Below are 15,106 nucleotides of genomic sequence, written 5' to 3'. Positions count from 1 at the left end.
GTTGAGGCCAGTTCATTGGCTATATTTAAGAGGGAGTTAGATGTAGCCCTTGTGGCTAAAGGGACCAGGGGGTATGGAGAGAAGGCAGGTACGGGATACTGAGTTGGATGATAATAATGAATGGCGGTGCAGGCTCGAAGGGCCAAATGGCCTACTCCTGCACCTATAAAGCCCTAAATGGACATTCCCCCCCCCTACATCAAAAATCTTCTAACCCCCCTCTCTAACTCCAGGTCCCTCAGGTCGGCCGACTTGGGGCTACTCACTATCCCGCGGTCTAGGCTTAAGCTCAGGGGTGACCGCGCTTTTGCGATTGCAGCTCCTAGACTGTGGAACAGCATCCCTCTCCCCATCAGAACTGCCCCATCCATCGACTCCTTTAAGTCCAGGCTCAAAACCTATTTCTACTCCCTAGCGTTTGAGGCTCATTGAGGAGGCGCTGTGACTGTTTGCATGCTACTGTATGTTTCATTTTTTTTCCTTAGTACCTAATCAGATGTACAGCACTTTGGTCAACGTGGGTTGTTTTTAAATGTGCTATACAAATAAAATTGACTTGACTTGACTTGACCTATTTTCTATGTTTCTATATTTTCTATGTTTCCTATTTAATTTTTCCAAAGCTATTTGAAGAGCTTAATCACTTAAAATGCATCTAATTTTCACAAAATATTTCCTGTACTTGTTCCCTCATTCTTCCATCTATGTACTAAAACTCTTGTTTGTTTGTTTGTTTGTTTGTTCTTGAACTACAGCCAAATCGGTACACAATAGTGCGACAATTATAGGCCCACCTTACTCATCGTCATCCCTTTAGTGCTAAGGGAAGAGGTTTCATTGAAATCGGTGTTATATTTTTTAAGTTATTCACATTTTAAAGTTTAAATCTATCTCCTAGGGAGGGAGGTGGAGGATAAGGGGGGTTGAGGGGGATGGAGTGGGGGGAGGGGAAGGGTAGAAGGGGAACGACAGGAGGGAGGGGGGAGGGGAGGAAGTGGAGGGGAGGGGGAAGGGTGGAGGGAGAGAGGGTGGGGGGGGAGAGAGGGTGGGGGAGGAGGGGGGAGGGGAGGAAGGGTGCTGCATCAATGCAGGAGATGTTTGGGCCCAACGGGTCCCCTTGGTCTAGTTTTCTCTAATCGCAGAGAGGATTTCTTGGATCTTGTTCGTTCTCTGAATCTGTTACCTGTTTTTGTAAAAAGCATTCCTGAATTATTCAAACATATTCCACTCTACATTCATCATTATTTTTTGGAACTGCATTTCCTTAATGCACACTGCCTCAATCAATGGATGAATCAGCATACACTGACCTTTTTCACAATGAAGTTAGTTGACAGCAAATAAAATGAGCATTATCTTTTACATGAGATATTAAACCATGGCAAATTTTACCTCTGAGACAAAGACCTTGTTACACACAAAACGACTCCCACATTTAGTTTTGACTACAAAGATTTTTGAAACCTCCTCCAATCATGCAGATTAATTTATGATTACAACAATCTCCTGATCAGCTAGGGCAATGGGCCCAGGAATGGCAGATGGAGTTTGATTCAGATAAATGCGAAGCGTTGCATTTTGGTAAGACAAAGCAGGATCGGACTTGCACAGTAAATGGTACAACCCTGGGGATTGTGGTAGAACGCTGACAATGTTTGTTTAGGGTTAGAGGTGAAATATGACTGGTCACGTGTGTGACGTCATAGCATAACATAAAAATTTCACTTGATAAACTTTGACATATATAAGTCATATATACAGTACAAAACAATATACCTGTAATGCTTTCAGAATTAGAAGAGATGTATTCCACAATTTTTGGTCACACACGTGACTAAGAATGGCCCTCATATGTAACAAGTTGCAGTTAAAGTAATAGAGACGGGCACAATTTTAACATTGAAAAGACAATTGGGACAGGTACATAGAGAGGGAAGATGTGGAGGGTTATGGGCCAAACAGATGGAACTAGTTCAGTTTAGCAATGCTGTTGGCATGGACGTGCTGGGCCAAAGAGCCTCTTTTCGTGTTGTATAGCTCTCTGATTCCATGCAAAGCAATATTCAAAGAAAATTTACAAGGATATTGACAGGATTTGATGGCCTGAGCTACACAGAAAGGTTTGGCAGGCTGGGACTCGGAGCAAAGGGGGTGACAGGTGATCTTATAGAGGTGTATCATGAGGAGAATAGATAGTTTAAATGGACAGTCTTTTACCTTGATTAGGAGAATCATGAGTATGGGGACATTGGTTTAAGGCGAGAGGGGAAAGATTTAATGGGAGTGGCAACCTTTTCATACAGAGTGGTGGTATATGGAACAAGCTGCCACAGGAGGAAGTTGAGGCAAATACTATAACAATATTTGAAAGACATTTGGACAACCTTAAGGATAGGAAAGGTTTAGAGGGACATAGGCCAAACGCTAGTCGGTGGGACTAGCGTTAAAGGGGCATCTTGGTCGGCATTGGCAATTTGGGGCAAAGGGCGTGTCTGTGCTGTATGATGCTATGTCTAAGCATTAGCTTTCCTCTTTAATTGTGTCTGGATTTATGAAGAGAAAGTCTTGTTTTATTCTTTTTGAAGAAAGAAAAGGAATATTGTGAATATCATAAGGAATTTCAGCAGCTATTTGTAAGATTAGATATTTAAAACAATATCTAGAACAAGGAATTGTCATATTTCTTGTTTTGTTGTCTACAACTATCACGTACTTGCAAAAAAGGCATAGGTGCACTCTAAAGACATTTCTTAAGAGATTTATTTTAAGAATTTACCTGTAATCCTTCCACTGCGTATAAATATCTATTTCCATATCTTCGGTCTGATTTGGATTAAACCGGAATTCTGACACCAGCTCCGAAGAATGTTCAAGGGGTTCACAGTCCCCAAGCTCCGCTAAAGAAAATGAAATAATTTATCCTGGAGTCATTGGAAATAAGTTAGATCGATCCATTTTTTGCCACATAATGTAATTGAACAAACTTTTCAAGTTGATGATGAAATAATAATAGAAATGCTGAGAATACGAAGCAGATCAGGCCATATCTGTGGGAAGAAGAATTGTTAACATATCAGCTCAAAGAGCCTTTTTCAGACATGGTGAGGAGGAAAAGAGGCTCATTAACACGGTGGTTGCATCAGCCATTTTCTATGGAGTGGTCTGCTGGAGCAGCAGCATCTCAGCGGCGGAAAGGAAGAGACTTGACAGGCTAGTCAGGAAAGCCAGCTCTGTCCTGGGTTGCCCCCTCGACAGTGCAGGCGGTGGGAGAGAGGAGGATGATGGCAAAGTTAACATCGCTGCTGGACAATGACTCCCACCCCATGCAGGACACTGTCACTGCACTGAGTAGCTCCTTTAGTGGCAGACTCCTTCACCCCAAGTGCGTGGAGAGATATAGGAGGTCCTCATCAACCTTTTTGGTCACATATTTAAAAGACTTGTGAGACATGATGTCCCACACACAAAACCATGCTGACTATCCCTAATCAACCGGTAGACACAAAATGCTGGAGTAAGGCAGCATCTCTGGAGAGAAGGAATGGGTGATGTTTCGGGTCGAGACCCTTCCTATCCTAATAGCTAATATGGGATAGATGTCAATCCCAAATCAGCCCTTGTCCATCTAATTGCATGTATATCCTATCCCTCAGAATACTCTCTAGTAGCTACAGATGTTAAGCAGAAGGGTCTCGACCCGAAATGTCACCCATTCCCTCTCTCCTACATGCTGCCTGACCTGCTGAGTTACTCCAGCATTGTGTGATACCTTCGATGGTAAGCAGATGGTCATCCTGCGCTCCCAGTTGCATGTTATTTCAACTTCCCTTCCCATACTGACAGTCAATCCTTGATCTTCTCCACAACTGGGGTGAGGTCCAAGCAAACTAGAAAAACAGCACCACAAATCAAACCAATGGTCGGAACGAAGAATTGTCCAATTTTGAGGTAAACCTCCTGTCCTCTCTATCCTTCCGATCTATCTCTGGTCTTCCTAAAATTTTGTTTTGTTTCCTGTCCCTCCTGCCCCTCAGCCTCTCCCCATCACCCACTATGTCACCGACCCCCTCCTGGTTCTATCCACCAACTATGGCGTCCATGCCAGGCAATTCTCTGCATGCTGGCCCCAGAAGTGGATCTGGAATCATTCATTACAATTGTTCCACTCTTTTAACCCTCTACTCCAACAGCAGCATTTCTTACTCTACTGGACTTTATCTTGCACTAAATGTTATTCCCTTTAACCTGCACCTGTACTCTGGACAGCTTGATTGTAATCATGTATAGTCTTTCTGCTGACTGGATGGCATGCAACAAAAAAGAAACTCCTCACTGTACACGAGGGATTGAACTAAACTGAACTAAAACTAAACTACCCACACATTTCATCCACCAGATCCCATCCCCTACGTGGCTCCACCTGGCCTTCATCTCTCCCACAATGGTTCACATTATCTTTTTTACAAAAAAATCTGATTCCAGCACCAGTATCTTCTTATCATCCCATCTGTCTGTCTCTGAGGTCCACCCCTCCCTTCTCCATGCATTTACCCCGTGGTCCACCCAGCACTCACTGGTCCCTATCTCACCTTTCCCCTTTCCTCTTTACACTGGTTATTTTTCCCATTCCACATTTTGTCCTGATGAACAGTCTCAACCCAAAACTTTGATAATTCCTTCTTCTAATCTTCTAGTCCTGCTGAGTTCCTTCAGCAGTTAGATTTTAAAAAATTCAAAAGTAGCGTCACTTTGAGCTTCAATCTCTGCACTTGCTAACAGGATTGCTTACATTTAATTGAACATTCGAACAATTTCTTAGATATGGAGTAATAACACTACTCGCCAGATTTTATGTTTCTCTTATTCTTGCTTTTTTATTGATATACTTTTTGGTAAGAAACCACAGAAGATTGGGCTATATAAGTAATATTTTGGAAGAAAGAGCTGGTCACTTTGATGGGGTTATACTCTGGGGTCCCTAATCATCAAATTAGGAGAATGGATATGTATGCAGACCACAGACGAGTGCAAAAGCAATATCTTTTTAGTAGTAAGGGATTTTAAATTTCCCAATAATGGCTGCAATTGTCTTGTTGCAAGGGGCTTAGATGGACATCAATTCATAAAATGCATTCATAAGGGTTTTTTGAAGCAGTGCGTAAATAGTCTGACGAGAGAGGAAGCTGTATTTGACACTATCTCAGGGAATGAGGACAGACAAGTTAATGAAGTGTGTGTGAATGAACACTTTGGAAAAAAGTGACTAGAGTTTGGTAACATAGTTATAATAAAGATAAAGTAGGTCAATGAGTTTAGACCCCAAGGCAGATTTTGACAGAAAAAGACACAACAGGACCTGGGGGAGTTAGATTGGAAACAGCTGCTACAGGGAAACAACATCTGGTAAGTGGTAGGCATTTAAAAGTGAGAGATTAAGAGTTCATACTCAGCATGTAAGTATCACAGGAAAAGATGTTAAGTTTAGGGAACACTGGTTTAATTTAGAAACAGAAAATAGGTGCAGGAGGCGGCCATTAGGCCCTTTGAGCCAGCACCACCATTCATTGTGATCATGGCTGATCATCCACAATCAGTAACCTGTGCCTGCCTTCTCCCCAAATCCCTTGATTCCACCAGCCCCTCGGTCCGCATTGACCAACCTGATCTCCCGGTGGCCGAGCACCTCAACTCCCCCTCCCATTCTGACCTTTCTGTCATGGGCCTCCTCCAGTGCCATAGTGAGGCCCATCGGAAATTGGAGGAACAGCACCTCATATTTCACCTGGGCAGCTTGCAGCCCAGTGCTATGAACATCGACTTCTCCAACTTTAGATAGTTCCTCTGTCCCTCTCTTCCCCTCCTCCTTCCCAGATCTCCCTCTATCTTCCTGTCTCCACCTATATCCTTCCTTTGTCCCGCCCCCCCTGACATCAGTCTGAAGAAGGGTCTCGACCCGAAACGTCACCCATTCCTTCTCTCGTGCGATGCTGCCTGACCTGCTGAGTTACTCCAGCATTTTGTGAATAAATACCTTCGATTTGTACCAGCATCTGCAGTTATTTTCTTATATTATAAAAGGTGCTGGTGAGGCCATATTATAAATATTGTGATATACACTAAATGCTGGTATAGCTCAGCTGGTCAGGCAGCATCTCTGGAGAAAAACAATAGGTAACATTTCGGCTTGGAACCATTTTTCAGACTGAAAGTAGAGATGAGGGGACTAGAGGCGAGAAAAGGCCAGAACAAATCAACAGATGACCTCAGGAAGGGTGGAGCCCATAATGGCCCATTGTTGACTGAGCAAGGTGTGATAACCAGAGGTATGCAAGGGGGCGGGATACAAAGTCGTCCTAATGAAACTAGGTAGAACAGCCAGGATGGGGTTAGGGGGAAGCGAAGAGACGGTAGGGAATGAAGGAGTTGAAATTATAGGAATCAATGACACTGGGTTGTAAGCTGCCCAAGCGAAATATGAAGTGCAGCTCCTCCAAATTGCCTGTGGCATCACATCAACGCCGACAGTGGAGGAGGCCCAGGACAGAAGGGTCAGTATGGGAATGCGAAGAGGAGATAATATGTTTGGCAACCGGGAGATCGCGTTGGCCAAGGAGAACTGAGCGTAAGCCTTCAGCAATACAATCGCTGTCTAAACCTGAAGCCCACACTAGGACCACTAGATACAGTAGGTGAGGTTGGAGGTAGTGCAAGGAAACTACTGCCTCACCTGAAAGGACCGTCAGCATCCCAGGATGGAATTGAGGGAGGAGGTATAAGGACAAATGTTGCATCGCCTTAGGTTGCAGGGGAAAGTCCTTCGGGAGGAGGTGGTTTAATTGGGAAGGGATAAGTAAACCAGAGAGTTGCGGAGCGAACAATCTCTGCATAAAGCAAAAAGGAGTGGAGATAGGAAGATGCGACTCGTGGTGGGAACCATTTGGAGGAAACAAACATGTTAGAGGGTGATGTGTTGTATGCAACGGTTATGAGAATGATCTTGTGGATGATTGGGTTAACATACGAGTAGAGTGGATGTGGAAAGGATGGTTCCAATATTATGAGAACTAGAATCGGAGGATACAGCCTCAGAATAACAGGACATACCTTTAGAACAAAGATGAGGAAGAATGTTTTTGGCCAGAGGGTGGTGAATCTGTGGAATTCATTGCCATAAATGGCTGTGGAGGCCAGCATTAGGTATTTTTAAAACGGTGATTGATAAGTTCTTGAATAGAAAGCGCATCAAAGCTTATGGGGAGAAGGCAAGAGAATGGGGTTGAGAGGAAAAAATAGATCAGCCATGATTGAATGGCGGAGTAGACTTGATGGGCTGAATGGCCTAATTCTGCTCCTATATCTAATGGTATCATGGATAGAGGAGAAAGCTTAAAGACATTGAGGATAAAAAAATAACATAAAATGACAAGTAGAATTCAGAAGAATTCTATTATTTCTTAAAAATATATTAGAAGATGTTAGCTAAGGAATGGTTAATTTGTGTGTTGAACCAGGGGATATGAGCCAGATCCAAAATGATTATGACTATATGATTTTGACTATAAATGATTATATCCAAAATGACTTGGATGAAGGGATTAAAAATACCATTAGCAAATTTGCAGATGATACAAAGCAGGGTGGTAGTGTGAGCTGTGAGGAAGATGCTATGAGGTTGCAGGGTGACTTGGACAGGTTGTGTGAGTGGGCGGATGCATGGCAGATGCAGTTTAATGTGGATAAGTATGAGATTATCCACTTTAGTGGTAAGAATAAGAAGGCAGATTATTATCTGAATGGTGTCAAGTTAAGAAAAGGGGACGACAACGAGATCTGGGTGTCCTAGTGCATCAGTCACTGAAAGGAAGCATGCAGGTACAGTGAAGAAAGCCAATGGAAGGTTGGCCTTCATAACAAGAGGAGTTGAGTATAGGAGCAAAGAGGTCCTTCTGCAGTTGTATAGGGCCCTAGTGAGACCACACCTGGAGTACTGTGTGCAGTTTTGGTCTCCAAATTTGAGGAAGGATATTCTTGCTACTGAGGGCGTGCAGCGTAGGTTTACTAGGTTAATTCCTGGAATGGCGGGACTGTCATATGTTGAAAGACTGGAGTGGCTAGGCTTGTATACACTGGAATTTAGAAGGATGAGAGGGGATCTTATCGATACATATAAGATTATTAAGGGGTTGGACACGTTAGAGGCAGGAAACATGTTCCCAATGTTGGGGGAGTCCAGAACCAGGGGCCACAGTTTAAGAAAAGGGGGTAGGCCATTTATAACGGAGATGAGGAAAAACCTTTTCAGTCAGAGAGCTGTAAATCTATGGAATTCACTGCCTCAGAAGACAGTGGAGGCCAATTCTCTGAATGAATTCAAGAGAGAGCTAGATAGTTCTCTTAAGGATAGCGGAGTCATGGGGTATGGGGAGAAGGCAGGAACGGGGTACTGATTGAGAATGATCAGCCATGATCACATTGAATGGTGGCGCTGGCTCGAAGGGCCAAATGGCCTCCTCCTGCACCTATTGTCTATTATCTAGGGAAGTGAACGTTAATATTCTGTAGCAACCCTGTATCAGGAAAAAAGAAGTGCTAGAAATATCAGATTAGGGTGGAAATTATCCTGAGTTGGACCTCCCCCAACCTCATCTAATGCATCCGCTGCTCTAGATGTCAACTTATTTACATTGGCGAAACTAAGCTCAGGCTCGGCGATCGCTTCGCTCAACACCTGCGCTCGGTCCGCATTGGCCAAACTGATCTCCCAGTGGCCGAGCACTTCAACTCCCCCTCCCATTCCCAGTCTGACCTTTCTGTCATGGGCCTCCTTCAGTGCCATAGTGAGGCCCATCGGAAATTGGAGGAACAGCACCTCATATTTCGCCTGGGCAGCTTGCAGCCCAGTGCTATGAACATCGACTTCTCCAACTTTAGATAGTTCCTCTGTCCCTCTCTTCCCCTCCTCCTTCCCAGATCTCCCTCTATCTTCCTGTCTCCACCTATATCCTTCCTTTGTCCCGCCCCCCTGATATCAGTCTGAAGAAGGGTCTCGACCCGAAACGTCACCCATTCCTTCTCTCCTGAGAAGCTGCCTGACCTGCTGAGTTACTCCAGCATTTTGTGAATAAATACCTCCGATTTGTACCAGCATCTGCAGTTATTTTCTTATACTGAGTTGGACCAGATTTGCCCCAGGATGTAAGGGAGCAAATTGCTTGCTCTTTGACAGTGACTTTACATCTTCATTAACCACACTTGGAAAGGGCAGACAGAGGGATACTGGGCTAGTGCAGGCAGATTGGATTAACATAGATAGGCATCACAATCAGCGTAGATGACGTGGGCCAAAAAGGACCCATTTCTTGTCTACATTGCTATGATTCTTTACATGAAAATTATTCAAACATCTATTAATAAAGATAAGTTAGCAAACAAAACAAAATATTTACTTAATGTTCATCAGAAAAATCTTTACCTGTGGTGGCAAATAATGGGCCACCCTTAAATTTATTTCTGGTAAATGGCCAATTTTAAATCCTCTGGTGGTCCAACTATGGGATCAATTTGTCAACAAAACCTTACTTTTCTTTAAATTTGCAGCTTGTCTCTTCTACGAAATTTAACTGAAAAGAGATTCTTGGTGAGTAGCATTAGTAGTTTAGTTTTGGAAATAAATGTATCATATATTTTGCCCAATATGTTTTAAACAGCTGTTCCTTCCATTTTATAACATAATGGATGAAAACACTTCAGTGGCCTCAGTCAAGGGATTACAAAAGGCTACTCCCTCGTGATAAATAGACACTGACTGAATTTACACAATATTTGCTCTGCTTTAATACAGCAACTGAGGCAGAACTTGCATTGCTCTCATACAATTCTAATAAGATTGCAAAATAATTACATTGAAAAATAAAATTAAAATTAATCTTGATTCTCAAGAAATGATTGCTCACTTACCTTGAAGGCAATAAGCAGCTAGTTCTAGTCCGATTTCATAAGCGCATTTCAATCTGCAAAACAGTAATTCATAGTGAGTTAGATCTCATTACATGGTTCCACATTTGTTCAAAGACCAACCACACTGAAGGCTCCCTTCAATCAGCAGACCCTAGTGAAAATATAAGTAGCCTTGTTAAGAAATTGACCAATATAATTTAATAAGAGTTGAATGCATTCAGATCTTTTGATAGACTTGTTCTTGCAACAACAACAAGAAAACGATTAGTTGCAAACAAAATAAACAAAAATCATTTACTTAAATAGATTGTATTTTTGGAACAAACCGTGCAAGGATCTAAGTGAAAACCATGGTGATCTGACATCAACTTACTTGCCAGAGAGAATATCTTGTCTAAGTTGTACCACAAAGAGATATCTGAAAAACAGTACACTACAGTTAGGAGTCATTTAGAGTCAGTTAGTCATTTCTCCAATATCTTTCACTGTTTTTCTGCTCTAAAAATGTTTTCAATAGATTTAATTTCAAAAAAGTAAAAGTATTTAGCATGTTATATATGCAAAGCATTTAGCATATGTAATAGAAACATAGAAAATAGGTGCAGGAGGAGGCCATTCGGCCCTTCGAGCCAACACCGACATTCATTGTGATCATGGCTGATCGTCCCCAATCAATACCCCGTGCCTGCCTTCTCCCCATATCCCTTGATTCCACTAGCCCCTTGAGCTCTATCTAACTCTCTCTTAAATCCATCCAGTGATTTGGCTTCCACTGCCCTCGGTGGCAGAGAATTCCACAAGTTCACAACTCTCTGGGTGAAAAAGTTTTTTCTCACCACAGTTTTAAATGGCCTCCCCTTTATTCTAAGACTGTAGCCCCTGGTTCTGGACTTGCCCAACATTGGGAACATTTTTCCTGCATCTAGTTTGTCCAGTCCTTTTATAATTTTATATGTTTCTATAAGATCCCCTCTCATCCTTCTAAACTCCAGTGAATACAAGCCTAGTCTTTTCAATATTTCCTCATATGTCAGTCCTTCCATCCCAGGGATCAATCTCGTGAACCTACGCTGCACTGCCTCAATTACAAGGATGTCCTTCCTCAAATTAGGAGACCAAAACTGTACACAATACTCCAGATGTGATCTTACCAGGGCCCTATACAACGGCAGAAGAACCTCTTTACTCCTATACTGAATCCTCTTGTTATGAAGGCCAACATTCCATTAGCTTTCTTCACTGCCTGCTGTACCTGCACGCCAACTTTCAGTAACTGGTGTACAAGGGCACACAGGTCTCGCTGGTCCTTCCCCTTACCTAACCTCCATTGAGATAATAATCTGCCTCCTTGTTTCTACCGCCAAAGTGGGTAACCTCACATTTATCTATATTATACTACATCTGCCACGCATCTACCCACTCACTCAACCTGTCCAGATCACCCTGCAACCTCCTAACATCCTCTTCACAGTTTACACTGCCACCCAGCTTTGTGTCATCCGCAAACTTGCTAGTGTTGCTTCTAATTCCCTCTTCCAAATCATTTATATATATGGTAAACAGTTGTGCCCCAACACTGAGTCTTGCGGCACTCCACTCGCCACTACCTGCCATTCTGAAAAGGACCCGTTTACTCCTACTCTTTGCTTCCTGTCTGCCAACCAATTTTCTATCCATATCAACACCCTACCCCCAATACCATGTGCTCTAATTTTAGTCACCAATCTCCCGTGCGGGACCTTATCAAAGGCTTTCTGAAAGTCTAGATACACTACATCCACTGGCTCCCCTTCATCCATTTTACTTGTCACGTCCTCAAAAAATTCCAGAAGATTAGTCAAGCATGATTTTCCTTTCATAAATCCATGCTGACTTGGACTTATCCTTTGGTTGACTTGGTCTGAAGAAGGGTCTCGACCCGAAACGTCACCCATTCCTTCTCTCCCGAGATGCTGCCTGACCTGCTGAGTTACTCCAGCATTTTGTGAATAAATCGATTTGTACCAGCATCTGCAGTTATTTTCTTATACTATTGGACTTATCCCATGCTGACTTAGACTTATCCAATTGCACCATTATTATAAGAAAATAACTGCAGATGCTGGTACAAATCGATTTATTCACAAAATGCTGGAGTAACTCAGCAGGTCAGGCAGCATCTCGGGAGAGAAGGAATGGGTGACGTTTCGGGTCGAGACCCTTCTTCAGACTGATGTCGGGGGTGGGACAAAGGAAGGATATAGGTGGAGACAGGAAGATAGAGGGAGATCTGGGAAGGAGGAGGGGAAGGGAGGGACAGAGGAGCTATCTGAAGTTGGAGAAGTCAACGTTCATACCACCGGGCCGCAAACTGCCCAGGCGAAATATGAGGTGCTGCTCCTCCAATTTCCGGCGGGCCTCACTATGGCACTGGAGGAGGCCCATGACAGAGAGGTCAGACTGGGAATGGGAGGGGGAGTTGAAGTGCTGGGCCACCGGGAGATCAGTGGCGTTAATGCGGACCGAGCGCAGGTGTTCAGCGAAGCGATCGCCGAGCCTGCGCTTGGTTTCGCCGATATAGATGAGTTGACATCTAGAGCAGCGGATGCAATAGATGAGGTTGGAGGAGGTGCAGGTGAACCTCTGTCTCACCTGGAAAGAATGTTTGGGTCCTTTGATGGAGTTGAGGGGGGAGGTAAAGGGACAGGTGTTGCATCTCGTGCGGTTGCAAGGGAAAGTGCCCGGGGTTAGGGTGGTTTGGGTAGGAAGGGACGAGTGGACCAGGGAGTTGCGGAGGGAACGGTCTCTGCGGAATGCAGAGAGGGGAGGGGATGGGAAGATATGGCCAGTGGTGGGGTCCTGTTGTAGGTGACGGAAATGTTGGTGGATGATATGTTGGATCCGCTGGCTGGTGGGGTGGAAGGTGAGAACGAGGGGGATCCTGTCCTTGTTGCGAGTGGGGGGATGGGGAGCAAGAGCGGAGCTGCGGGATGTAGAAGAGACCCTAGTGAGAGCCTCATCTATAATGGAGGAGGGGAAGCCCCGTTTTCTGAAAAACGAGGACATCTCGGAAGCCCTAGTCTGAAACACCTCATCCCGGGCACAGATGCGGCGTAGACGGAGGAATTGGGAGTAGGGGATAGACTTTTTGCAGGGGACCGGGTGGGAAGAAGTGTAGTCCAGATAGCTGTGCGAGTCGGTGGGCTTGTAATAAATGTCCGTCACTAATTTTTCTCCTGTGATGGAGATGGTGAGGTCCAGAAACGGGAGGGAGATGTCAGAGATAGTCCAGGTATATTTAAGGGCAGGATGGAAATTGGAGGTGAAGTGTATAAAGTCAGTGAGTTCTGCATGGGTGCAAGAGGTAGCACCAATGCACCATTATTACCTCTTTAATAATTCACTCCAGCATCTTTCCCACCATTGAAGTCAGGTTAACTGGTCTATAATTCCCCGTTTTCTCTCTCCCTCCTTTCTTGAAAAGTGGGATAACATTAGCTATCCTCCAATCCACAGGAACTGATCCCGAATCTATTGAACATTGGAAAATGATCACCAATGCGCCCACTATTTCTAAAGCCACCTCCCTGAGGACCCTGGGATGCAGACCATCAGGCCCAGGGGATTTATCATCCTTCAGTCCCATTAGTCAACCCAATACTATTTCTCGCCATGAAAATTTCTTTCAGTTCCTCTACCCCACCTAGATCCTCTGTCCTCCAGTACATCTGGGAGATTGTTTGTGTCTTCCTTAGTGAAGACAGATCCGAAGTACCTGTTCAACTCTTCTGCCATTTCCTTGTTACCCATAATAATTTCACCCGTGTCTGCCTTCAAGAGACCCACATTTAACTTTGCTACTCTTTTTTTCTTAACATATCCAAAGAAGCTTCTACTGTCCTTCTTTATATTCTTGGCCAGCTTCCCCTTGTACTTCATCTTTTCAGCCCGTATTGCCCGTTTTGTCACCTTCTGTTGTCCGATGAAAGTTTCCCAAACCTCTGGTTTCCGGCTACTCTTTGCTGTGTTATATATCTTTTCTTTTAGTTTTATTCCATCCCTAACTTCCCTTGTCAGCCACGGTTGCCTCCTACTCCCCTTAGAATCTTTCTTCCTTTTTGGAATGAAATGATCCTGCGTCTTCCGGATTATGCCCAGAAATTCCTGCCATTGCTGTTCCACCGCCATTCCTGCTTCAAGCTGAGGCCATATTCATTCGCATATAAAAATAGAAGTATGAAACGTGGCAAGAAACCACTGAAAGCACACACAGGTCTGACTTTACTGACTTACCTGCTGTGCATTTTCAGTAATTTATATAATTATTGCAGATTATTATACCAGTCACTGTTTTAGAATATACTGGATACAATGGCGTAATTACAAGGCAGAATCTAACCAGGGAGTTCAGATGATGGAATACATTGTAATAACAAAGCTCAAGCAATTTATAACCTTTTCGCACACAATTAAAGACTTCAACCCAACTTAAGCTTTCAAAGAGAAAAAAATAATCTTTAAGAGATTACTTAAATTTTGTGGTCTCACCAGGGCCTTGTACAACTGCAGAAAAACCTCTTTACTCCTATACTCAAATCCTCTCGTTATGAAGGCCAACATACAATTAGCTTTCTTCACTGCCTGCTGTACCTACCTGCATGTTTACTTTCAGTGACTGGTGTACAAGGACACCCAGGACTCGTTGCACTTCACCTTTTCCTAATCCAACACCATCGAGACAATAATCTGCCTCCTTGTTCTTGCCGCCAAAGTGGGTAACCTCACATTTATCTACATTATACAGCATCTGCCATCTCACTCAATCTGTCCACGTCACCCTGCAACCTCCTAGCATCCTCTTTGCAGTTCACCCAGCTTTGTGTCATCTGCAAATTTGCTAGTGTTACTTTTAATTCCATCATCCAAATCATTAATATATATTGTAAATAGTTGCAGCCCCAGCACCGAGCCATACGACACTCTACTCGCCACTGCCTGCCATTCTGACAGGGACCCGTTTATTCCTACTCTTTGTTTCCTGTCTGCCAACCAATTCTCTATCCATGTCAATACCCTACCCCCAATACCATGTGCTCTAATTCTGCCCACTAATCTCCTGTGTGGGACCTTATCAAAGGCTTTCTGAAAGTCCAGATACACTACATCCACT

General features: G+C 43.7%; 1 protein-coding gene across 1 annotated transcript in view; it reads right to left on the bottom strand.

Moving 5' to 3' along the window:
- LOC144604466 (band 4.1-like protein 4B) overlaps positions 1–15,106 on the bottom strand; it is a 211,074-nt gene that overhangs the window by 129,624 nt on the left and 66,344 nt on the right. The window contains exons 5-7 of the mRNA XM_078418926.1: positions 10,331–10,375; positions 9,958–10,010; positions 2,777–2,897 (exon numbers count right to left, since the gene is read on the bottom strand). Coding sequence (XP_078275052.1) covers positions 2,777–2,897; positions 9,958–10,010; positions 10,331–10,375 — 219 coding nt within the window. The remainder of the gene's footprint in view (positions 1–2,776; positions 2,898–9,957; positions 10,011–10,330; positions 10,376–15,106) is intronic.

This window comes from Rhinoraja longicauda, chromosome 2 (assembly GCF_053455715.1).
Source record: "Rhinoraja longicauda isolate Sanriku21f chromosome 2, sRhiLon1.1, whole genome shotgun sequence".
Classification (NCBI taxonomy): domain Eukaryota; kingdom Metazoa; phylum Chordata; class Chondrichthyes; order Rajiformes; family Arhynchobatidae; genus Rhinoraja; species Rhinoraja longicauda.
The sequence above is the reverse complement of the archived record's forward strand: the minus strand, read 5'-3'. Positions and strand labels throughout refer to the sequence as shown.